Source organism: Gallus gallus, chromosome 6 (genome assembly GCF_016699485.2).
Source record: "Gallus gallus isolate bGalGal1 chromosome 6, bGalGal1.mat.broiler.GRCg7b, whole genome shotgun sequence".
In the NCBI taxonomy this organism is placed as follows: domain Eukaryota; kingdom Metazoa; phylum Chordata; class Aves; order Galliformes; family Phasianidae; genus Gallus; species Gallus gallus.
This window is the reverse complement of record NC_052537.1, coordinates 29,919,297-29,945,160: the sequence shown is the minus strand read 5'-3', so window position 1 is coordinate 29,945,160 and position 25,864 is coordinate 29,919,297. Positions and strand designations below refer to the sequence as shown.

Below are 25,864 nucleotides of genomic sequence, written 5' to 3'. Positions count from 1 at the left end.
CATCTTCTAAAGGCACTACTTGAAAAGGAAAGTATCTTTGGGAGAAACACATTTTGCATTAAATAAAATTACTGAGTGCTGAATTAATTGGGCTTTTATGCATTCTTTGTATTTGGATATGCATTTATTTTTCTTCTGTGCGGTTTAATAATAGGCAGGTTCAAAATGGTGATTCCAGTCGACTGATTGTGTGTAGCTAGAAAATATTGTAAAATGCAAAGAATGTGGTGTTAATTTGTTTTTGTTTTTGCTGTTCAGTTATTGGTGATAGTTGCTACCAACGGAGTTGGATTGGGAGGGGGAGAAGAGCTTAGAAAATGTTAATGTATAGCTAAAGAAGTCCTTGCTGCTTACTCATTTTTTGTCTAATCATTCTAATTTTCCTTCTGATTCTCCATATTTGAAATAAATCGTGCATTGAAGTTTACAACCTTAGGGAGAGGACAGAGTAGGGGGAGGAAAAAAATATGCAAAACGTGGGAGAAGCCCAAATTTTTGCAGGACAGAATGTTTTCTACTCTGTGTTTCTGTGACTGCACCGGCTCAGCAAAGAGAGTGCTTGGTTAGTGGCTGATAATATCCACTTATTCCTCCAATCCACAGAAAATCCTACATGCAGGATGACCATGAGCTGCCTGCTGTTTGGTGACAAAAGCAGAGCACAGTTCGCTGGGCAAAACTGTGATCATCCAAATGCTCTGTGAAATAAAAACGTGAACCAAATGTAAATAGCCATCGATACACACAACAATCTCTTGGCAGCAGTGAAATACTCAGCTTGCTGCAGAACCACACTCTGTACTCTGTTGCTGCCTGTCTCCAGGACCTCTCAGCTTTGAAGGAAGATTCTCCATCTGTTACGTATTCACAAGAACGCAACAGAAAATGCACCCCTATAAAAATGGTAAGTGGATTTTCAAATCAACTACAGCGTCTATTGCTTATCCTTTCACACTGTTCAAGCCTCTCCCGCTGTTCTCTCGGAATATTCATTCCTTCTTACTTAAACACTCTTGTGGCACGGTGTATGAGGGCATATCCTGGCAATGCACATTTAGTCCTTACCCATAGCACAGAAAGAAGTCAAGCCTCAGATCATCAGACGGGGGCGGTTGGTTTTGGAAAATATTGTTGTTTAAACAAGCTGTGTATTTATGACCTGGAGTCATAAATGGGCTACAAATGAGGAGTGCTTTCCCAGGGCTTGAATTAATTCAGTGTTGTTGTTTTTCATACTTTACAAGAGATCAGAATGCATGGGGCGAGTGCTGAAGGGTGGGGGAGTAATTTTGTCCTTTATTACAATAGATCGTTAACTTATTTTAGATACCTTTATTTTAACATGGTCTGACTGCATAATTATTGACAAAGCAATAGTTGAAATTTGATCCACTATTTTTCATGTTTTCTGACCATTTATATATACACTTTACAAAACTATATGTAAACATAGTATCTATGCTGCAGTACATAAAACATCTGCAAGTACAGGAAAGAAGGCACATCCATATTTTAATTATACAAATAAAAAGACACCACAGTTGATAAGGACATTGTGTTTTACGTTAAATGCTTTCTTTCAAAGCTGAATGTTTTCTCTTCACAGGCAGAGACCATCTATTCTAGTGCTGTTGTTCTATTAGACTATGTACCTAAATCTTTATTATCTTTAGCAAAGTTGATGGTTTTACTTCCTTTTTGAAAAATAAATATATGCATTTGCATACATATTTACATAAAGTATTTTTGTTTGAACTGCTCAAGTTGCCAGCCAGTACGTGCTGAGACTAAATACTGAGATCCTGCAGCTTTCCTTAGCCACTCACTTACAGTAAAGCTAAACTGAAGTTGAGATGTGAAAAGTGAAATCCAAAAGATGGGAATATAAAACAGGACTTTCATGCAGTTCTTATTCCCTTTTAAGGGAAAGTAACTGCATACATTCAGACATGCTGGTTTACCCAGTGCTGTGTGTTTGTTTGGGGGCTTCGTTGTGCACAGCTGCTTAGCTGGTTAAAACTTCATTAAATTGTACTGACTAAATAGAGATACCCTCATCCATTTGAACTATTTTCTTTCTCCCAGTGTTCCACGGGCAGTCAGGCAGAGCTCACTTTGGAAATCAGGGAAGAAGTTGCGCCTTCAACGAACACAACTCCTTGCCACGTCTAAACTCTCAGTTCCAGAATCTGCTGAGTAAGTTAGAGAAGTTATTGGCAAGAGCTGAGTTCACTCTTACGAGTCTAAACAGAACATGAAGTATCGTGATGAGTTGACTTTATAAAGCAAACAGTTTAAATTCACGTGTTTATACAGATTTATACTACGCATTTAATCAAAAATATACTGTGTAATATTCGGTGAAATTAAATACACAGAGGTAAACACTATACAAATTCTCTATAAAAGCTTTTTTTTTTTTCCCTCCTTATAAGGCAGTTAGCAGTTGATTTTATGACCATGGGAGATGAATAATATACCTTTGGCTTTTGACCATTCCACTATTATCTCTACAGTACAACTAAAGCATACTTCTGGATGAGATGTTTCACATGAAACACTGCATTTTGTACACCAAAATAGATTATATGGCTTTTAACGTTACTCATCACTTTCATATTCTTCTTCATCACCTATGGGATAGGACTGGATGTTGTTCTGAGTATACATTTTTGTTTTAACAGGACAGTTGTGATCCATGAGTATAGCCTGAAAGAAAAGAGGTGAATGTTAGTGTTCCTGCGTAGCACTCAGCTGTGGCTGTGATTCACTCTCTTCCACAACAGCAGAAACATAAACTGAATTTACTGTAATAAAAATCAATTTGATGTCCTTAGATGTATGAGGTGGGATCTTGGCAGCACCAACACAGTTCTCCTGGCTTAGTGGAGCCAGTATTTCAGCTCCCGTGTTAAGTACGTCTAGCTGCTTTCCCATTGCAGTAACTTAGCGCTCTCATATTGGATCACCACTGCTTAAAAGCTGGGTGAATGAGTCCACCTGTCTCCCTTGAGCCTCCTGGTCCTGTGCTTGCTTTTCATCTAGAAGCAGCTGCAGTTGATGGGAACAAAAGGACAAGGAGTATGGAGCTCAAGAAGGGACATGAAGCATGAATGCTTCAGAACAGATTTCAGCCTTGGATTGGGCTGAAGTGAGTTGTAGGTACAAACTAACTGCAAAGAGAACTTTCAATTTGTACAAAGAATGCTGTTTTATCAGGTGGAAGTAACAAGTAACAGATGCATTATGATTAGCTGGAATCTCTGAGGTTCTGCAGCACAAATACGTGCAACACTGGAAGTCTGTCTCCATGCATACCACATCTCAGCAAGATGCACATCACCAGCTTCTCTTCTGTGAGTGCCAATACAGAGCTTGCACAGCTCACACACTAGGCTCTGTTCTTGCCTTTCAGATCTTTGTCATAGAATCATTAAGGCTGGAAAAGGCCACTGAGTTCTTATAGTCCAAACATCAGCCCATCCCCACCATGCCCACTAACTGTGTCCCTCTGTGCCATAAATGCATAGTAAGACATCAAACATACAGAATTATGTGTTCTTCCCAATACAGGTTGGGCACAAGTCAACCTTGTTCAGCATTAGTGAGGATGGCGTGCCATGGACTGGACGTTCCACAGTGACAGAGGTTGCAGCAAAACACTGTACCTGCACTCACTCGGGCTTTTCTCAACCCTAGGGAAATTCTGCCTACTAATTGCACTGCTGTGTGATCCCTGCTAGAGCATCCCATCTTGTTGCTGAGAAGAAGGAACCCTGTGAAGAACAGCAGTAGGTGGCCTCTGGCACTAACAGTACTGTAGAGCTGACCCAATGTAATAGGAACAGCGAATCTACTGCAAGAAGCACTTAGCTAAGCTTTTCTTTGTGCATCTTAGAGGCAGGATTCACCTTCACTGAAAAAAAGAATAACATTAGAAAAGGTGTTATGCTTACCATTTTCTCTTCTTTGGCAGGTGGACTTCGAAGGAAGAAGCACAAAGGAGCAAAAAGGATATCCACAATCCCTATAATTGTCATGAGCCATGGAAATCCAATTGCCTTTGCGATGGCACCACCAGCTGAGGGACCTTTTAAAATTAAACCATTTTTCTGAATACCATAAAACATGCAGCGTTCACTTGAAACAGTAATTTTACATGCAAAACTCCTCTACTTTTCAAAGTAATTGAAAAAAATGCACATGTACAGCTGCATTCCCCACTTGTACCAATGAAATGAAAGATGCTCCAAGGAGCATTCACACCCAACGTCACAGCATCTTTCACTTTGTGGTCAAGAATGTTACAAGCAGGAAACTGCAAGACTTACCTATTGCAAAGCCCATGCAAAAGGCAACATCAGCTATGGCATACACGCTGCCATAGACCGACACGTGGCGCAGATCCACGAGGTAGCCCATGATGGGCATCATGGAGGAGTCCACCATTCCTGGTTGCAAGGGAGGGAAACAGATATCAGGAAAACTATCCTGATTTATACATAAACAACAGACTGAACAAGGCAGTGTAATTTTTTTTTCTCACCAATGGCAAATCCAACTCCAAAATTGGGTGCTATGAGCCCATAGATGTTCTTAGCAAATGGTACCTGTAAATGACATTTCAGACAGTTGATTAGGTCATGCTGCGTGTGCTGAGGAGGTTTGTTCTGTTTTTTCTAAGAGAAATTGTCAGAGCAGTTTGCACACACTTTGCACAGGTGTGCAAGCTAGAAATTGGGGCTTGTTTGGGACTACTTCAGATGAGAGCCATTACACCACTGACACTCGCCATTACAAATAGAAATAAAATGCTGAGTGACAGCTCAAAAAAGTGATCGTCCTCCTTTAAAAGCCATCCTTCAACGTAAGTGAAACACTGAGATTTGAAAGCACTCAGATCTGGAACCCGTTAGCTGCACATTGTTCAGGGAAGTATCTGGAAGGCAGAAACCTCTGTGAAATCTCACAGTAAAGCATGATTTCAAAGATGAACACAGGGAGACTTGGATTGCTTGAAAGATGAATGATCTACTTACACATAAGATGCTTATTCCAACAATGAGCATTCCTAGTAAAGCACAGAGCCACCTGTAAAGGAAGAAACATCACTCAGAGATCGGTGACTGTAAGGCAATCGAGATGATTGGGGCCGGTTGAGAGCCACGTCTGACGTGTAAACCCAGAGAACTGAAGGTGAACATGTTCCAAAAATGATTTTGCTACTGTGGAACAACTTCTAATAACTTCCAACATCAACAAACTGCCCCGGAAACACTGGAAATGGAGCAAGAACACACTGGAAGATTATTAATATTTTTTAAATTAAGCATACCTTCCCATTTTGTGCGCAAGTATCCCAAAAAGATTAGTCCCGATAAGATAGGAGATACTGGCTGGAAGAAACGCCACGCCTGAAAAATATGAATGAGACATTTTATCAGCAACGATTCCAGCGAGGTGTTAGGAATTAATAAATGCCAGACAGTGCAGCTCCGAAGCACACACATCTGACGGGGTCTTTGTGTGCAGCCCAGAGAATCAAATATCCGGTTTGCTGCAGCAATCTCAGGACATCATCTATGAAATGCAGGAGCAGTGTGACACCTGCAAAAAAAAGTGTTTCTAACTGCGGATAGTTCAAAGAAGCTCATTTTCCCCTGATGGATATTTCTGGGTGGCGTGGCGGGTGTAAGGACAGAGGTAAGGCCTTACTTCCTGCAAGCACCTCAGTGCCCTGCTGTACAGGCTGCCACTGGGCGCCCGGTTGGTCAGGCAACAGCTCAAACTGAGCACCTAAAGATGAAGATGCCTTAAGAACAAGATTTTTTTTTTTTCAGATTTAGTAGGCTTTTAATACAAATAACTAACTGGCTATGTGTAATGCTTAGCAGCTGGGGGTCTAAGGAAAGCCCTTCCGGCCTGTGGTGAGTGCTGGTCTCCCCCCAGTGCCAAGGAAACACCACTGGTTTAAAGGCTGGTTCCAGTGCTCGAGGCTTCCTCCTCTTCCTCACCCTTCATGATGCTGTTGGCAGAGCCCAGACAAGGAGCAATGGGGGAGGAAGCCTTGAAAGGTAGTTCTGATTTACAAAGCAGCTGTGACATTAAGGTACACAATCAAACAGTTTCTTCTGAGAGTGTTTGCTCCTTGTCCCTCACCAAGGCAACACGGGCTTTCTCATTTCCTGCCTATCCATCTTCCTTCCTATCTCTCTGATATTCATAAGAAAAATCAGGAGGTAATTTTTAGCACAGCAATATCCTGTGATTGAAATCCTTGTCAGTTAAAATGGTGATGCTGGGGAAACCTTTTCACCTGTGCAACTGCATCTCCTTCGCTGTGGCTTGGTGCAGCCTTTTATAGCAAATGGTCATATAAGAGCAGAACTTGAAAACTGGGAAAAATCCTGCAAAGGTTTGCTCAATAAGGCCCACAGGTTGGGATGTACACATGCAGTCGTAAGCTGTGGTACACTGAAGCATAGCTGCTATTTTCTGAGTTAGCTTTATGCACAGTAACATTAATTGATTGAAATGAGGACCCTTTGCACCCTCTTGAAATTATGCTTCAAAACACCGGATCTCAAAACTGCCTAAGATTGCCATTTGCTAAAAACCCTTGCAGTTTGAGATATAGCTTAAGAGGCTTAAAAACTGTAATTAACGCTGACAAATCGGACAAAACATAAAGGACTCAATTACTTATATCACTAAGGGGTTAAAATTATTCTTAAACTGGATATTTTCCCTCTAGGAATCTCAGTTCAAATAAGTGAGTCTCACTGCTGTTGCAGCAATAACACTGAAGTCTAGCAATAGATCTCCTGCCTGGCCATGTGGGGCTGCTCTGCTGCTCACGCTGCACCGTGCTGCTCATGCAGCACCACTGCATACAAGAGCAGCATCGTGACCGAATCAGAATGGAGACTTCCATCACCATAAATAACAGCACACAAAAACGACATGCTGTACTTTACCGAGTTGCCATTTTTTTGAACACATGGTCTCCATCATCCAGATGGGTAGTGCTGGTTCAAGCATTGCAATAGCCATGTTTGCAAAGCAGATCGATCCTTAGGAAAAGGAGAGGAGAAAAAACAAAGCTGAAAAATCAGTTATTTTGATTCTGAGTAAAAAGCTGTGCAGAGAATGAGAGCTTTTACAAAAAAAACATAGTGCTTCTTGCAGTCCTGTTTGTCACGCACCAAAGGTAGATTAATGTTCAGAAGAACAGAACGTAAAATCACTGCACGCTAACTTTTTATATATTTCAATTCTCCCAGAAATTCTACAATAAAGGTTAAGCTATATTCATACTGTGAAGGGAGGGCAGCAAAGTCTGCAGCGAGCCTGGTGACATTTAGAAAGTTCATGAGGTCTGAATGTTCTGCAAATGATGAACTAAAATTCCCATCTTCTGGTCTTTGTCTCCAGTCCCTGAGGCGGAATCGGAGCGCTGTTGTGTAAGAGACACGGTCTGTGACCTGTACCTCCATCACTCCGGAACGAAGAAGAGCAGATGTGGAGGTATTGGTCCTAAAAATACCATCGAGCAGCCAGAGGGATGCCTGTCCCCTACAAAGGGGTGCTTTGTGTACAGACCCCACTGCCAGCAGCCACAAAGCCTGGGCATGGCTTGGCTCAGCTTGCCCTGCTGTGTGAATTCCAAGTGCTTCAGGATCTTTTTGAATCTCGGGACATTTGGTCACTCAGGTGCAAAGGACAGAAGTGCTGACTCAATCCAGCCTGCAGCTGCTCTGCCCAAGGAGCATTTTCTTCCTGCTCCAGCACAAGTCCCGCTGCCCTCAGGAGAGCACTGCAGCTGTAGTGCAGGGTGCCAAACCCCTCGCTAATGCTTTGGCTTTCCTTTTCCACTTCCTCAAAAGAACCTAACTCGTGTACGTGGGACATGTCCCCGCTGCTCATCCTTCACAAAATGACTTTCAGAGGGGTTTGGAAGTCACTTCTGGAACTGACAGCCTCAGAGGTGTGTTCCCACTTTTCTTTCTAATATTTATAATCCCAAAGACTCCTACAAATGTTGCTTTTTGGGAAAAAAAAAAGAAGAAGAAGAAAAAGAAGTTTAAGTTGTTTTGAGGTCAGAGAAGTACTATTCCTCTCGGAACAGGCTCCTCATTGCTCAGTTCAAAACAAAATGAGCACGGATGTCATTCTTTCCTCGAACCTGTCAGACCACGTTAGGCTCTGTATCTGTGATTGCTGCAATGAACTTGCAGGCCTGTTGCTCACTCCCTTCCTGGGGCAGGCAGTAGCTGCTTGGCTCACCTTTACCCTGCAGACAAAGGGTTGCATCCGATGGGAATCTTTCCACTCTGTTGCAAGGCTCCATGTCTGCAAGGAACCCTAGCCAAGCACCCAGGGGCTGCCCTGTCCCAGCCAAACCCAGCCAAGCTCAAGCTCAGTGCTGGAAAAACATTTCAAGCCAAAAAATTGCATCCAGAGGAATCTATGCCATTCTGACAGACGCAGCTAAATAGGAAAGCTCCTATCCCGCTCTCAGCAAACTTCACAAAGTAATTAGAAATACACATGCATATATTACAGCTATTTCTCATTAGGACAGGAAACGTCGCCAGGGCTTGTCAAGGTAGTTATGTGCATAGTGACAAAGGTGCTTTGGTCTTTAGGACATGCTGCAACGGAAAGCTGGGAGCCTGAGCTGGCAGTCTGCAAACTCTGTTGGTAAATCCAATAGAGACCATGCACCGTGACTGAAGCTTCCCCAGACAGGCATGCTTGAGCTCAGCGTGGCTCAGCTAAAGTGAATGGAGTGCTTCAGATACATGAATCAGTCAGGAAGCGCTCGTGCTTCGGAAATGCAAACCATTATGGGTCAAGTGTGTGACGCACACCCAGGAGATTAGATCTGAACTTATACCACAGAATTAGTGTACCTGAACTGAGAGCATGAAAAAACACTTAAACTGTTGGCCCTTTTGCAGCACCCCTAAGATAAAGCCATCTCTCACTCGTGGTTGACAAATAGTCCGCTAGAGATGCAGTGAATTGTGTCATTTTTCAATGTAATATTTCTTTAAAAAATAATAGTTTAAAAACCAAAAGTCTTGTTCTTTGAGCTTCACATAACTGAAAACAGCCAATGACATTACTGCTAAACCAAGCTAGCTTGGGGCTTACCAGGATGCTGGGAATAATGCCTGCAGTTGGTTTAAATATATGTATGTATAAATAAGAGACCTGGTACCTGCTGCAATAATGATGTAAGGGTCCTTCATAAGTGTCAGTAATGGTGTCCCCTTCTGACTCTATGAAACAAATGAGAACTTAGCATTAGGAAAGGCAAAATGGCAGCTATGGCTCACGGTGTTTTACTGCAGTACTTACTTCTGCCTGTGCTCTGGATGGCTGCAGAACGAGTAATTGAACAGCTGTGGAAAGAAATCAATACTGTAACACTGCTTCAAGAGGAGAGTTAGCAGCTAATGCAGTGTGCTACATACATACAGGATCGTATGGACTCTGTGGGTACTGACCTCCATCGAACAGAGCCAGAGCTGCCAGCACGAGGAACGGAGAGCTCTTCCCCACGAACTCATACATGATGCTCCCAAAGGGTGGGCCCACTGTGGGGGGAAAGGAAGGAGCCTGGGGTGAGGCCACGTTTCTGATCCTGAGCAAGTGTCCTCTGCAAGCGTTTGGGCTGCTGGCACAATGGGACCAAGAGGCTCCATTTGAAAAACCCCCAAATCTCACTGCTTATGTGATTAAGAAAACCATATTCTTCACCCCCCAAAATATTCTTCCATTTAAACAAAACCCCAACATCACAGAGATTACTGTCTGGCTTTTATCTGCCTAAGATACGCTTCTGTGTAAGAAACAATTCTTAGCATGAATTGTGAATCTAATCTGGAGATGGCATGATAACGTGGCACTCAGTGAGACCCTCCCATGTTTCCATAGATCACAGGTGGGATCTTTATGGCTTCCTTTGATGGCAGAGCCTGACACTGACCTAATACTCCCATAGCGAGGCCTCCCAGTGCAATCCCCATCGCGTTGCCTCTCTCTTCATCGTCTGTGTATACACTGGCAAGCATACCCATCCCTAAATCACAAACAAAACAAAGTGTAAATTAGGCAGCCATGTCCTACAATTTATTGTCATAATTTTCCAGCCCTACTGAACATTAGACAAAGGAGACATTAGGTAGCACAGGGGATGAGCAAAGGCTTAGAAAAGCCATCAGTGAGGAACCTCTGCGTCCCTTTAGGTTTAAAACCAGAGAAGAGAAACCAACTCACAGTGTGGTGTGGTCTTGAAAGTTAAACAAGCTTTCAAGGGGATTTTTCAGGGGAATCCTTCCTGAGGAAGCTCTTTTCGCCTCCCCTCTCAAGCTAAATTTATATTCAAGAACAAAACATATTTTCTCTAGATTCTGTTCCAGAAACGACTAAATAGTTTGGAATGAAAACCCATACTCCATTTCACCTGTTCATTTAAACAAAGTAAACAGATCTGACATTGGACATCTAGCACAGGCAACCTGTAGGCTGAATTAGAAGACACTGGGAACAACGCTTTGTAACAGAAATTTCAGGCACAGGCAGAGGTACGGTCCCCACGGTGATACGTACCAACATAAGCTCCTGGTGACCTTTGAAAGGGCTGAAAATGAATTTAAAACGTTGAAGGCACACATGCAGAAACCCCAGAGAGCGCACCTCACCCAGCGCTATGCCTCACCGCAGCCTAAATACCAACGAGCCCGAAAAGACATTTGCTTTTGAGCTACTGCAAAGGAAAGGGGCGGAAATGTTTTAAGTGAAATAGATATAATTTGAGTAACTTTGTATCATTGTTGAAAAAGAACACAATTAAGGAATGACTGTTACTGAAAACTCTGGGATCAGTGAGCTGTATTTTATTCTCCTGTACGCTCTCTTACCTGCTACTGAAGAACAGGAGGAGCCCACCCCTTGAAGGGACCTGGCAATGAACAGCAATGTGTAGCTTCCTGAGAAGGCAAACACTACAGAAAAGACAGAGGCAAATTTGGAAAATTATGTTAGCTCTAACTCGGTTAAAAAGTTAGATTTCTTTAAACTGTAATAGAAAACTTCGTGCCATTTAGTCAGGTGTTTACTGTGCCTTGTGTCACTTTCAATGCTAACTGCATTATTATCTCTTATTGCATTTGGAGGTGTCAGTGTTGAATTGTTCTCAGGTGTCTGAGCCTTCTGGTAACACAGAACACGAGCACCCAAGTCGTTTTAACTAATTACTCAGGATCTGATTGCACCCTGCTCTGATTCAGCTGCACACAGAGGTAATAAGACCTTTCTTTCCAGCCTTCATTTAAAGCTGCCCAACCTAAACCTCTGAGCACTTGGGGGAAAGCAGGAGCTAAGGCAAGCCCCTAGGCCCAAAGCAGTGGTTCTTCCACTGAGCAGACAAACTGTGGGATTTTTACAGTGGTGTTCCACACTTGGTGCTGTGCAACACATCTGGCTGTAAACTGGAATTACTACTCTTATCTCCAAGCAGAATCTGTCTGATGATTCAAAACTCCAGAGCTGTCACAATCTACCATCAGGTAATCTTTTTCCATCACTTTGCTCTCCTTGCTGTCAGAAACACTGTCCTAATATTTAATGATTTTTTTTCCCTTGATATTGTTTCTTTTTCTTACATGTAGTGGATGCGGGAAACTGTTGATTCCCTTCCCTTTTTTGTGATACACTCTGATACACCTTCAATCTGTCTTCTGAAACAAGCTCAGTTTTTAATAATTCCTCACAGGCTTCTAATAATCCTTCGTACTCTTTCCCTCTGGGTCACATCTTGAAATGCCACACCAAAAGTGAACATAAACCAGCAGCTGAGGCCTTATCGGTGCCATTTGGAGTGGACACGTTATCTCAGCTGACTTGTAGGCTATGCTCCTGTTTGCACATCCTATGGTGATGTCAAGCAACGCTGTGATACTGTTGACTTTTATATTCTATTCTTAGGCCTCATGTTGTCTTTCTGATAAGGCCCCCTGTGATTCCTAGTTGTTAGGGATCCTGAAAAATAGCCCTGATGACTGAAAACTCTGTGGGTTTAAGTGTGTGAGCACTGCTCAGATCATAGGAAGCTGAGAGGAGGGTTGAGCCAAGAAAGGGACCAGCCCAAGGGGGATGGAAGGCAGTGAATTCCTTTGAGAGGTCCATAAGAGCATGCTTGTCAAATCTCTACAGCAGCCACTCTTACACTTTTTCTTACACTCAGTTCCTCTACATCAACTAGAATTCCTAGTGATAACTATTGCACATCACTTGTTTAAAAGTTACACCTGAACCACACCAAATGAGAAGTGGACACTTACTGATTGTTGACACAAACATGATGCAGAAGCCAGCAAACAAGGGGATCTGGTAGCCTATTCTGGAAAAAAAATAAAATGAAATGAATGTTCACACCTTTAGGATTGTCTCACTGATAGCTGGTGTTAGATTTTCCCACGTGAGGACTTAAGCAATTTAGGCAGTTGCACACATGTGAGGGATGCAGAAACCTGACTCATGGCTTCTTTGCAGGTTTTGAACTATTTATAGTGGACCATATAGCAGCCCCCTTCATGTCTAGTGATAGTACTTCTGCAATAGGAGCATAATTATTCTGAGCTTCTGTTATTTTGTTGATATAACTTTTATACAAGCAAGGGCCATACAGGCTGACATAGAACAGGACAAAGAGAGTTTCCCCATAATTGCTTTGATTTTTGAATTTTTAACTTAACGAAAGCACTGATGTAAATGTAGAATAAAAAATCCTGCAGGTACAGTTACTGCTGTTGGTGAATCATATCATCTTTCTCTGTGGTATGATGAATGCAAAAATTGAATGTCCCTAATCCTTCTTCCATCACAAAGGGGTGTTTTGTGTGTCAAAGCCAAGCAGAGGTATCTAGGTTGGACACTGTGGACAAGAAGTCTGAGTTCTGTAAAGAAACCAAACAACTTGACTTGCCACAAGGACTGTGAGACAGCAATTCAGTACTCCTACAGTTACATGGAATTGAAATCAGTTATTTGCTTGAAGACAAAAGCCATCTGAAGTGATTCCTGTATCCATTTTTTTATCAGCAGATTAAGAGACATTAGCTATAAGATCTTCCATAAGCATTAATGAGCTAAATAAATGGAAGGGCTACCATAGTCCTGTAACCTTAACTGAAGGACCAGCCTCCATCCAGTTGAAACAAATCCCACCTCTTTCAATAGGCTTCCTACATTTGGAAAGTGTCTTAGCTATCAAGAGTTGTAAGAAAACAAGCATTTTGGATGCCACTTTGAATGCTTAGTGAAAGCCTGTTGGAACTTTGGTCTTGGTTTTTGCAGCTGTGGATATTATTCCTCCTTTGCTTGGACATAGTCACTAGGTGTGAAGCAATACACAGCAGAGGACCATGGAGGCAGAAGTAGCTCTTGCTACCTAGCAGACTGTGATGCTTTATTGCACATGCTTAGGTCTAACACATACCTTTCCCTTCACACAGAGAATCATCTCAGAACCAGACTGTGTGGGCATAGTTCTTTCAGCCAAAATCTGTAGTACCTGTGGTCCACCATAAAGATGTGAAGGTATAAATGTCTGAAGAATGTGTTTTTGCTGAATCAAGCAAATCATGATCCTCTGAAAAGGTCAAAATTGTCTAGAACCTCCACCCCCTAATTTGGAGGTATGTGCTGCCCTGCTTAAGGTTGCTGAGCCTCCAGAAGTCGTGGTTATTCTTGCTCAGGTGACATTCTTACCCACCTGCAGCTGACAGAGATATATGCAGATCGCCTTTCCTGCACAATCTTAGCAAGCCCTGCCTCCTCCTAACATAGCAGTGTTTGTTAGTTGGCAGCTGTGTGACCACAGATCTGTAGCTGCAGTCCTGGTCTGTCCAACAGAGCAGTGCCAGAGAGAACAGACTGGCACTACCCCATCAGCCACGTGTTTAGGGATTGCATTCCCTGGCCCATTCTGCTCTTGCCATGACTTGGTATGCTGCACTGCAGTAAGCTCTGTCTTGTCTCCTTTCTCCTTGCTGTCATGCCTTAACAAGTTATTTTCATAGGCTCTCCTAACAAAACACTGCATGAGAATCTGCATTAGCCACGGGCTGAGCACATTACAGGGAGGCCACCTGCAGCTCTCCCCACAGGTGTGTCTGACTCCTGAGAAAACAGCCACCAGTTACAGCAGGGAGAGGAAAGGCTGCTGGTGACAAAGAATGGCTAAATTACTCGCCTTGGTGCCACCTTGGCCCCAGAGAGCAGAATTGTTTGGAAGCGGATTATGTTCATTAAGAAAGTTACCCCCACAATGAGAGAACCACTTGACAGTTTTTGTACAGCAGGCATGGAAATGTTACACTGACCAGGTTAGCAGCTGTGGAACATTAGAGCCTAATTGCCTATCCATTAAGGACTGCAAATCTACTGACTTTAACGTTGTGACTGCTTAGTGATGTGGGTACCAAGGGCCAGCATTCTGGCCATTGACTTTAACCCTGTGCAGACTGGGGAGGACCTGTAGCAAGAAGAGTATTTTCCTCAAGATCTCCATCCCAACGCTCTATGCTGGGCAGGCAGAGGGGCTCTGGCCAGCTGGGATGGGTGCTCAGGCATTTCAACCACCTACTGAAAACCCAAAGGAAAGCTTACATGGGAAATGGGCTGTAAGTAAGGAGTTGTAAATGTTTTTTTTTGTTTCTCTGCCTCACTCTTTTTATACATCATAAATATCTTGTGGTTCAAGCCATGTTTGAACCATGGTTCAAGCATATGAACCATCATGTGGTTCATACATGCAAAGAAGTTCACATCTATAGTCAAGCTGGCTGTAAAAACTATCATGAGAACATCTGTTCATTTGTTGGTGAATTTTGAGGCCATGTATGGATAGGCATAAAGTTCAAACTGTGTATTTTTTTCAGGCTGGAAGATGAAGGGAGAGAGCTGCACAGCAGCTGATACTCTTGTTGACACTGAATGGTGGTGCCAGCGCAACTGGGCTTAGACTAATTCACAGTGAGGAGCAATGCTTTGGAAAACATAATGGAGTGAATCAGTCATAGGAAGCTGGTGCCCAATTTCTTCTTTGGAAGGATTGGGAAAAGCCTTCAAACTCCCCTTGACTGCATGTCCTGCTCACAAAGTGCTCTGTAGCCAGTGCAGTGCTGTTTGCATGGTTTCTAATCCATTATGCTACAAGAAAAAGCAAAACGGGCACCTGAGCCAAAAAAATTTCATTGGGGCTGCTATGGGAGGTGTGTTGTTCATATCTTGTGGCAAAGCCATTGCCCTGGTGTTCTGTTTGCTAGGACTTCCAGGGTTGCTGGCAGTGTATCTTGAGTTGCAAACCAGTTCATGAAGACAGGTGTGTGATGTGTCTCATGTTCCTTCAAAAGAGATGGGCTATAAATAAGAAATGTTTTTAGCTCGCTTCTAGAATTAAATTAATGCTTTTTTAAAAATCTCAACCGCTCTTGGAAAAATTATATATAAGTGAAAAGTAAAAGCTATGAATATGGTGTAGTACTTGATTAAAAATAAACTTACACCTTAGGAAACAGTGTGGGCACAGTGGATTTTAAACAAAGAAACCCATCCTCCTTAAGCTGTTCTACTTTGCTTAAATTTTGTCATAACAATGACCATTTAACAGCTTATCAGTGGTAGAGTCTTTATAATGATAACTCAGATATCTTCTGTTTCACTGATAATAGTTTTCACGCTTCCTTTCAAATGAACACATACGCTGTTCTTAGGAAATGTCTGTTTTAGAGCTGCTCTGTTGGTTTTCTTTTTTTGCCAATGTCTCCAACGCCTAGTTGATAAATACATAAACTGATGTTTCCCACTAAGCATTTCTCAGAATAAAGGCAGACGCTGCTACCGAGTCCCAAACTACGCACAAAAGAAAACCAGTAATCCTTAAATCTAATTTAGGGACACTTTGCCATGAGGACAGTGCCTGGATGGGAGGACAACGTGCCACGTGTGGCTGACTGCTCCCCTTACTTCTTTTCCCATTTACCGGGCACTGAGCCTGCACACCCTGCCACTGGGAGGGAATTTTCATCCCTGTGCACAAACCCACGGGGTGGTTACATCCTGGCTGCAGGGCTGCCAGCACCAGTGCTCCCACCAGCGCAGCGCTGACACTGGTGCCACCCGTAGTGAAGGGAGGACATCTTGGAACAGGGAGGAGACCCAAGAACGTCTGCCCCATGGAGATTTATGGGAGATTCCAGCCTCTGGCCCCAGCACTGGGCATGGATAGGCATTGGGGGGGTTTGTGCCTTCTTGCTGAAGCAGACATCTGCCAATGGAAAGGCAGAGATCCTATCTGCAGCATGACGTGACTGCACTAATGAAAGAGCCACCAGCCATGTAGAGCATGTTCTTTCTTTTTCCCAAGTTTGGCAGTCTGCAGACAATATGATACAAGTAGCAAAATCCAGAGAAAATAAATATAAATAGGGCCATAATGCAGGCACTTGGTAAAACCTAGATACCTAAAGAACTATTATGAAAATATGATTTGATTTTCTACTGTTTTGATCGTGGAAGAGTTGTCGTAGCCTCACAAAGCAATATAGGAAATCTAGATCTGCTCCTTATGTTGCAGCTGTGTTTGTGTAGAAGTTTATATTGTAATGGCAAATTGTTTCGGAGGGAATGCAGAAGGAGATTTAGTGAAATGAAATAAAAATGAAGCTATCTATCTAATATAAAGCTTTTGTGTTTATATCAGTCCCACACATTTAATACAGCGGTGGAATTCTGAACACTGTGAGTCAAACCTCGGCTCATCCCTCAGTTGGATGCTCCTCTCTGAAAATGGCATTAAACACTCAGTTTAGCCATCACGCAATATATGCAACATGTCAAATCCCAAAAAGGTGGTTTGATTTCAAAACCTGAAATATTTCACCTTAAATGTTGGTTTGGTTATGGCCACCAATGATAAGTTTAAACCTGCAGTGACTTAAACAAAAGTGACGGATTTCTTCTGTGTGTTGTTTTCTGATAGAAAAATATCTTCACTATGGAAATAGCTTAATGAGAAACAGGAAAATTAGTGATCTGACTGAATACAATTTGGAGCTTATTCCCTACAGAAATTAACATCTCAGTCTAGAAAAACTGCAGCCGCTTCATGGGGATCAATTACACAGAATGCTAACAAAAAAATCAAATTAATTATTAACATGAAATATTTAAATGATATTACAAACTGTTCTTAATCTCCATGTAAACGTATTCAATGCTTGGGTTATTTTTTGTTGTTGTGGGTTATTTTAAAGTCCCTGACATTGGTGCTTACAATGCTGATCTTGCTCAGATAGTTATTCTGTAACGTACCATGCAAACACATTTTGTTCAAGCTACCACCTATATGTAAGGATTCCGAGATGACAGCTTGAAGGTTGGACTGGATCCTACACTGGTGTCATCCTGGTCCACTGAACTCAGGGAGGTGCATGGCCTCGGTGGGGTTTGGCAGACATGGAAGTCAATGACAACTTCATAGAATCATTGATGTTGGAAAAGACCACTAAGATCATCTAGTTCAACCACCAACCTGTCATCTCCATGCCCACTAACCATATCCCTGAGAGCCACATCTACCCTGTTCTTGGAAACCTGCAGGGATGGTGGCTCCACCACTTCCCACTTGGCTCTTAGCTCAGGTGATTTGGAAGCACTGTGCACCCACAGCTGTGGGTCTGTGGGAGGCAGGGATGGACCTGAACCCCGCCTGTGATTCCAATACCACAAGTGTCATGTAATACAAGTGTCATCGGTACGTAGGGCTGAAACCTAACTAGGAGCTGTAGTATCTTGTGCCCCGTGTAACTGCATTGAAGAAATTTCAACACCTCTTCAGCAAAAGTTTCCATAAGAACCTGAGGACTCGAGAGCTGGAGAAAAAGAAAAGTGTATAACAGTGCTGAAGGGCTCGAGTGCCTCCCGGTTTATTTTTGAAATGAGGCGGGCTGTTAGGAGATGCAATTATCTGATGTATTTCGCTAAAATATTCCTCTATATGAGGTGAGGAGGGCAGGAAGTCAGGGCCACAGCCAACTTAAAAATACTTCGAAATCCTCTCCCAGGCTTAAACAGCGATGAACAAACCCCGGCTGAACCACACGTGAGCACTGTTCGCCTCACCTGTTTGTCAGCGGCCCTATGAAGGGGTTGGTGATCAGCTGCACTGTGGCTTTGGAAGCAAACAACAAGCCAACTTGGACGTTTTCATTCAGCAGGTCCTTATCTTCCTTCGGGCAGTCCGGCGGCGCAGCGGTCGCATTTACCGTCATCGGTTCAGTCTGAGTGTGCTGCAGCTCTCCGGGTGCCGCCTTATCAGACTCATTTCCAATGAGTATCATCGAGTTGTCATAGTAGGAGAAGATGCTCTGAACACTGTCCATTGTCATTGAAATGGCGTTAGGCTTAGCAGTCTGGACTTCTGTTGCATTTTTCTCATGTTTGATGCTGTAAAGGTAACTGGGAATTATTGGCACTGGAAAAACAAATAGAATACATTGGCATCTTACTATCAGGTTATGTGTAAATGGAATCACCAAGTTTTCTTCTTGATTAGGAAATACAAAGCTTTCCTACAGGGAACAGCAGTAAGGATTTCACAAGGGTGAAACTGAACTACAACAGAGGTTTGCTCAGGGGAGAAATTACACTCCTAAGTGCGATTTAAAGCATAACGTTCTTTCACATTAGTGTTTATTTTTTGCCAGGTTTTGTCACTATTAAATACTCCATACAGACATCATTCAGGAAGAAACATATGAGAAGTATTAAAACCCATGTCTGAACGGATCTCTTGTTGCATGGGAGTGTTTAAATCCCTTTATTAGACTGCGAAAACACAAAAGGTGAGAAAAGCACTGAAACGACCATTAAATCAAAATATTTAAAAAATAATTAGATACGTTAGTAAAATAAGCCTCAAAAATCTAAGTAACGGTCATAAGAAGGGAAACCATCATCATAACACTTCTATGTTCAGTACTCGGTACAAATGCATTGATGCTTACACGTTTCAACATTTCTCTAAATGCAATGTTAAAAATATCACCCAGAAGGGACCTGCTTGGTGCGCTTTAGGATCATAGCTGTGCTCTAATTGCATTCGCTGAAATAGTTGTAGGGGCTTCTTGCACGTGTATTAATGAATACATAATGAAACGCCTGAACACTTCATAAGGAAGAACATTCGTGCAGAAAGAACATCCAGAACGGAGCTGCTAAAGATAGGGGTGAAGTTTTGGTTAAGGTCTGCATGGTGGCATCAGCTCTATGTGGCAGAGCAGGGTGCAGGAGTGGCACTGCAGCTGGGGGTGGGCTGGGCACTGCCTGCAGCCCGGGGGCTCTGCTGCTCTGCAAGCCACAACCAGGGAGCTTCTCCCAACCCTTTGGAAAGTCTACCTAAACACAGACCTTTGAATACGAGAGGTTATACAACTGCCAGTGAAAAGTGTTCAAGAGCTTCGTTTGGGTAGGTTCCTGAATCTGGGCGCTGTGTTACTCGAAGCATCTTCAGCTTTGATCAGAACTCGGATTGTTTCATCCAGCCACCTCCTAGAAGTGCTCTTCTTAAAACCCACTCCGATAGCTTTTGTGTTAACCTATTGTCTCACGAGCAGTGCTGGGGAAGGGAGAACTATCGCAAGGAAGCAGGCAGCCCAGTGTTATCTCGCCTGTTGTTTCAGTTGCATGACCACAGGAGGAAAAGAAAGAGATGCTGAGCTAAAAATACAGCTGTCATTCTATGAAGTAGTAGTGGATTTCGGTAGGAAAATATATATATATATATATTTATATATAAAGATCTTTGTATGCAACTCCTTACCCTGCAACTAACAGAGAAATGAAGTGCATGGCAGTGTTTGCAGCACCTGGAACACCGGACGTGTTTTTAAAGAATCACTGTTTGGATCAGAGCGTTAAATCATTCACTCAGGGAGCACATCTGTCACTGGAGATTATTTCTGGCATCAACCGAGAGAGGAGAAAAAAAGCAAACAAACAAACCCCGCAACACCACCACCATCCACCTACCGACCACGGTGAGAAGCATGTTGTCCAGCAGCAGGGCGATGAAGACGATGAGCAGGATGAGCTTTCTGGACTGCCGGCCCTCCCGCAGCCAGCGCAGGCTGAGCTCGCCCCACGCCATGCTGCGGGGCACGGCGGGTGCGGGGGGCTGCGGCCCGAGCCACTGCCCGCCCCGAGACGTCCCGCACGCTGCCCGGAGCGGAGAGCGGCAGGAGGAGGAGGAGGAGGAGGAGGAGGAGGAGGAAGAGGAGGAGGAGGAGGAGGATGCTGTCGGGGCAGAGGAGGAGGAGGGGGAAGGAGGAGAAGGAGGACGAAACGAACTGCCGGCCCCTCCCCGGCCCCAGCGCAAGCTCCGAGTGCCCTGCAAGGTGAGCCCAAACAGGTAGGTGGGGAGCAAAGGCAGCGCTCCAGGCTGAACCCAAAAGGGTACCCAGGTCGGGATGGTGCTGCTGGCACCCGCATAGGGGATTTGCAGCATTTGGTGCTTCAGTCATTCCTTTCTCCCAGCTGGACTGCATGGGTTTCACTCCCAACCTGCACTACTATTTGTAGTCATTGCTCATTTCTTTTTAATCTCTGTTAGAAAACAAACTGACTATACAACAGATCAGCAATTGAACTGATGAAGAAGCACCTCCCCTACGAGGATCGGCTGTGAGATCTGGGGCTCTTCGGCCTGGAGAAGAGAGGTCTCTGGGGGGACGTTATAGTGTCCTTCCAGTACTGGAATGGGACTACAGGAAAGCTGGGAAGGGACTTTTTAGATGGGCAGGTAGCAACAGGATGAGGGGAAATGACTTTAAACTGGAAGAGAGTAGATTTAGACTAGATACGAGGAAAAAGTTCTTTACTGTGAGTGTGGTGACACACTGGAACAGTTTGCCTAGTGAGGTTCCCCCTCCCTGGAAGCATTGAAGGCCAGGCTGGATGGGGCTGTGAGCAACCTGGTCTAGAGGGAGGTGTCCCTGCCTACAGCAGGAGGTTGGAATTACATGATCTTAAAGGTCCCTTCCAACCCAAACCATTCTATGAAGAAACCCATTTGGACATAGATTTACATCCTTATTTAAGGTTGTCATTTGTGCCACACAACACACTGTTTTCTTTCAGCCAACCCATGCTTGTACGAGATGCTCTTTGCTCCACCTTCCCCATGTTTCACTTTTGGTACAACCACTGAAACTGAGAGAAGTTTCTTAATGCAGCCCCAGAGCCGCACATCAGGACTAAGCTGATAACATCAGTACTATGCAAATATTCAGTTACTTTATGTTGCCTGCATATATATATACACATTCATATATAAGTTAAGAAGTTAAATGATGTGCTTTTGCAATGGTTTGGGTCTTCATTAGTAACAGAGATTTCCTGTGAAGTGATGCTCAGACATACGCTGCTGCTTCTGTAGCAGCGCTCGTTTCACACAGTAAACACACAGCATTTGAGTTAATTTATTAATTAATGACATACATTTATACTGAGCAATGTTGCCTATATAACGATAGTTTCTCCTTTCTGTCTCCATCATGCTGATGTTCAGCTGGCAGCATCTGGCCACTCTGCTTTGCTCCACTTCAATCCTCTCCTCTCTCCTCTTATCCTAGCTTCTCTTACCCTCAGCCAATTGATTTCTAGACAGTTAATTCCAAAATGTGTGTGCAGAAGCATGCCTGCACTATTAGCGTGGAGAAGCAGAGAGCATACGAGTACATCTATTTGCATGTGAAGATGCCCACTGGTGCACAGACATTATTGCTTTATTAATCTAGCCAATTAAATCCTGATTACTTCTAGAAAATGAGCAGGTCAGGGAGACCCAAGGTTTGCTGCTGTGCAGGTGTGAAGAGTATTCTGTCAATAAACATTTCTTCACCACTATTAATTCAGCTTTAGCCAGGGATCTTTGTATCTACCAAAGAACAAGCAAGTAAGGAGCAGGAGCACAGCCAAATTGGCCATTACATTTGGGAACCTGTTTATGACTAGGTTTCCCTGTGGAACTTTCGTGTATCATATAATTGTTAAATGAGATTTGTCAAAAAGAGAGAAAGAAAGCCACATGTTTTTTTTTCCAGCTGTTAATTGAGGTTTCAACAAAGCAGTTAAGCAAAATTTCATGCTTTAAAAATAGGCATTCAACTCTTTTTTTTTTCTGTAGAGTATTTGCCTTTTCTTTGCCTTCCCTATTCTTGGAAGTATACACGTGTTTCTTAAGCTCAGAAATAACTTTCAAAATCATATATAGATATTTAGGAATCCAAATTTTGAGAACCTAGCAGCCCGAATTTCATTTATGTTCATGGGAATCACAGATTTTAAAAGATGTGATTTTCACCACTATTTGAAGGGACTTCAGCTCCAAAATGGCTCACATCATTTTGCCACTGTCTCCTTCATCCAGATGAAAATATTCATAGAAAGGAATGAGCATGCCAAGTTACTGCCTTGACCCAAGGGACCTACTTGCCACAAGCATTGGTTCCAACAGGCAGTTCCAAAACCATGGCCCCAAAATCACAGCCCTATGTGGGTTGTGCTCCTGCAATTCCCTGCAGCCATGAATGCAAAGGCTTCTGAGATCTTTCCGAACAGGTCGGTGGCCAGCGTTAGCTCACAGTTATGCTTCCCTCTGAGCAAGGCACCCCAAACTTGTTAAGGAATAGGCTAAAGGCACCAAGTAACACACAGTTGGTGACCAAAACAATACTTGAACGTGGTCCTGACAATTACACTTTGGTTAACTGATTGGAAGACTCTTCTGAATCACCTCCATGATGCATAGGCAAATGAGATACACAGACAGATAGAAGACCCAAAACCACACAGGCAGTGATACCCTAAATGGCCACCAGTCTGGACATGAGGTTGATGAAAACTACAACTTAGCAGGCCAAATTCTGTCCCCAGCTAGAAAGTTTCTCTGAGGCAAGATGCTCTGTGTGCACAGCTGGATGCCATTGTGGCACAATATTGTTAGGAGCTCCAGCAAGAAGTGCCACTTTGCTGGCTTGCCTGCAGGTTCCTTCAATGTCCAATGTTAAAAAAATAAATAAAAATAAAAGGTTACGGTACTCACCAGCCAGGCTGAGAAATGCACTGCCTTGCTGGCTCCTTTGGGAAAAATAATCCCTTTAAAGCTGTCTCTTTTTTTAAGATTTACATTCATTTCTACAACTTGCAGCTTCATTTGCAATAATTCATAATTATCGCAGCTTTCTGTGTGAATTAATCATTTACAGTTATTGCTAGTGGGGAAATTCCAGCTATAAATAATTCTTACTGTTTAAGTTGGAAGACATACCTGGCAGCTCATGTTTTACTAATAACAAGTAATATACTTAGTCAGCTTTTTCAACCTTTGTAACTCTTTTAAGACTTTTTTTCTTTGTGCCCAAGAGTCAAACTACTAATTACTATGTAGTAAGGGTGCATGGTAGTTAGATCCACTGAATAATGCATCTCATTTTCCCCAGGCATGGGGGATATACATTGTATTTTAATCTGCTTCCATATAGCCTACAGTGAGTGCATGTGTGAATGTATGCTTCTGTATCAATGAACACTAATGCTCACTGTAGCATGTAGTGTTTGGAGGAGAGAAAGAAAATAGAAATTTTGCTTTGAGAAGGGTCACATTTATTCATTCCTACTGCTAAGCGACAGCCTGCCTGGGTTTATCTGAACAACTGTGTTTATGGTACCCAGGTTTAAGACTGTAATGGGCTCACCCAAAAAGCCAGAATGGCTCAGGGTAGATAGATGAAGTGCAGGGGAAGAAGAAATATTGTGTAGTTTGGGTACCTCCTCCAAAAAGAAGCAACACATCACTTGCTTCCCTTCCCACAGAAGCTGTGACATTAACTGCATGTCATGACTGTGGGGCTGCCACCTCCCCATGCACCCGGGAATGGTGGCAAGAGGTGCACTCAGTTTGCAGAAATTTTTAGTGAGTTTCAGAATTAGGAAATTGTATTCTATGGCACAGCATCACTCTTTCGGTGTTAGTACTTTGAACCAGAGTGTTTGGCTCCCTATGGGAACAGCAGCCGAAGTAATGGCGGAACGAAGGCCAGCAGAGCTTGGCTCCACTAGGCCTCGCTGCAGCCCGCACTGTGCCAACTGCTGCTGAACCCACGGCCACGGCCCTGCAGGAGCAGCCTCTGGTGCCATGTCCTGGCATGCCCCAGGTCTCCTTGCAGAGTTCCTGGAAAATTTGGCCTTAAAGAAGCACTAGTAAGGGCTGTGTTACACTGAGGGCTTGATGTGATCCTTTCCAGGAGAGCCGTCGCGCTGCAAGGCTGCGATGGAAACTATTTTTAGTGTTTTAGCTGTGTCTGATCACGCTGACGTTGCCGGCCACAGGTTGGTGACAGCAGTGTCTCACTCTGACATGTTTCATTGCTCTGACAAGAAAAGAGCATCTGACAAGTTCAATAAAAGCTGGAAAATAATGATGCTAAGTAGCACCTTGTTTTCCCTGTTCCTTCCGAGCTGATATTGTGTCTGCACAGCCCCCAGGGCAGCCCCCTGCCAGCTCCCTGATCAATGGAAGGCATGCTGGCCTCGGCTTTACAAACCTAATTATTTTCTTCTGAAATCTGTCTGAAACTAAAAGGCATCTGACAAAAAATCTTTCCCATCCCTGGAGCTTATAGGAATCCGGTTATTTCATGTAAATTGTGTTTATTGCTAACATTTGAACATCTTTTGAAACTGATGCTTGTTAGGTGGCTTTGCAAGAAACAGTCCCTCCAGAACAGGCTGTGAATGCCATGTATTAAGAGATCTGGTTGGCAATAATGTGTGTGTATATATGCATCAGCGTGTGCTAGTGGGCATTCACTTGCATGTGTGTGTGTGCGTGTTTAAACATCAGCTACTTAGATAACCGTGCACCACAGGTGTGCATCGGGACATCCATGGGCAAAGAAGAGTTGTGGGGGAAGGAAGCAATAGCTCTTGCTTTGGTAGCTTGGTTTCAGAGCAAACACCTGCCTGCATGTTTAGCTTGTGCTGCAACTTGAGTGTGCAGGAAGCTTTAAGGTCGATTTGATCTAAATAACTGTTCACCTTTAACATTTATCCTCTGGTTAGAAGATTAGCCAGCTTTCATGCGCTTCTTAAGGCCTCTCCAATAGCATAACTGAGCTCTGCATCAAAAAGTGGATTCTACTTTCTTCCTTCTGCTGACATGTATCATACTGCTTCTGCTAACACCATTTCATTTGCAAAAGCGGCCAAGGCTGAGTCAATGAACAAAGGGGCCTAGCTTATGAATCTCCTGTGCAAATAGAACATGAAATGGGCCAGCTCCAAAGGAAGCACAATTTTCAGAGAAGTGAAAATGCAGAAGAGGTGGAAACATAAGGCAGGACTGCTGGACAGGGCAATATAGACAGGGCAATATTTTTACTAGGTTTTGGGTGCAGTCATAGAGAATAGCCCTGAGTGCTTGAACTCAGCCCAGGTATTTTCATATGTTCAAGATGTAACCGAGGAAGTATAGAAGGGAGTTGCATGAAACGTTTGCCTACAATGAGAGGAAGTACCTGATGGATGGGGAAGGTTCTTCTCACTCTGCATGCATTTTGAAACTGAGTCAGGAAATGGCTCCAGATTTTGTATATGGACGTGAAAAATCTCCATTCAGCACAAGCAAACACATGCATACAAATGGAAAGAGAGAAAAACTCATGAAACCTGTGATGGACCACTTCTGTCTCTTGGTGGCATTTCAGTCCACTTGTCGGACGTGCATTAT

General features: G+C 43.3%; 1 protein-coding gene and 1 long non-coding RNA gene across 3 annotated transcripts; one reads left to right on the top strand and one right to left on the bottom strand.

The window, feature by feature from the left end:
• Positions 1 to 1,104: 1,104 nt before the first annotated feature.
• LOC121111168 lies at positions 1,105 to 10,004 on the top strand. Its single transcript, XR_005860869.2, has 3 exons — positions 1,105 to 2,196; positions 3,977 to 5,703; positions 7,435 to 10,004. It is a non-coding gene; the product is annotated as an uncharacterized LOC121111168 (long non-coding RNA).
• On the bottom strand, positions 1,318 to 20,909 carry SLC18A2 (solute carrier family 18 member A2). Of its 2 annotated transcripts, none has more exons than XM_015288921.3 (15): positions 20,107 to 20,909; positions 18,199 to 18,522; positions 12,354 to 12,412; positions 10,932 to 11,015; positions 9,998 to 10,090; positions 9,516 to 9,605; positions 9,367 to 9,410; positions 9,227 to 9,287; positions 6,978 to 7,073; positions 5,336 to 5,414; positions 5,040 to 5,091; positions 4,547 to 4,610; positions 4,332 to 4,451; positions 3,957 to 4,090; positions 1,318 to 2,709 (listed from the first exon to the last, which is right to left on the bottom strand). In XM_015288921.3, exons 1-15 carry the CDS (start codon positions 20,619 to 20,621, stop codon positions 2,602 to 2,604), a joined length of 1,923 nt encoding a protein of 640 aa, XP_015144407.3. In that variant the 5' UTR covers positions 20,622 to 20,909; the 3' UTR covers positions 1,318 to 2,601. The 2 variants fall into 2 exon arrangements, with proteins under 2 accessions (XP_015144407.3, XP_421782.4); XM_421782.8 differs by having other exon boundaries at positions 18,199 to 18,550; positions 20,107 to 20,298.
• Positions 20,910 to 25,864: the final 4,955 nt, after the last annotated feature.

Coding starts and splice junctions, on each gene's coding strand:
- SLC18A2 (XM_015288921.3), bottom strand. CDS start 20,621: ATGCAGTCCAGCTGGGAGAAAGGAATGACTGAAGCACCAAATGCTGCA. Junction 11,016..12,353: donor CATGTTTGTGTCAACAATCA/GTAAGTGTCCAC, acceptor TCTTTTCTGTAG/TGTTTGCCTTCTCAGGAAGC. Junction 4,611..5,039: donor TTGGAATAAGCATCTTATGT/GTAAGTAGATCA, acceptor TGTCATTTACAG/GTACCATTTGCTAAGAACAT.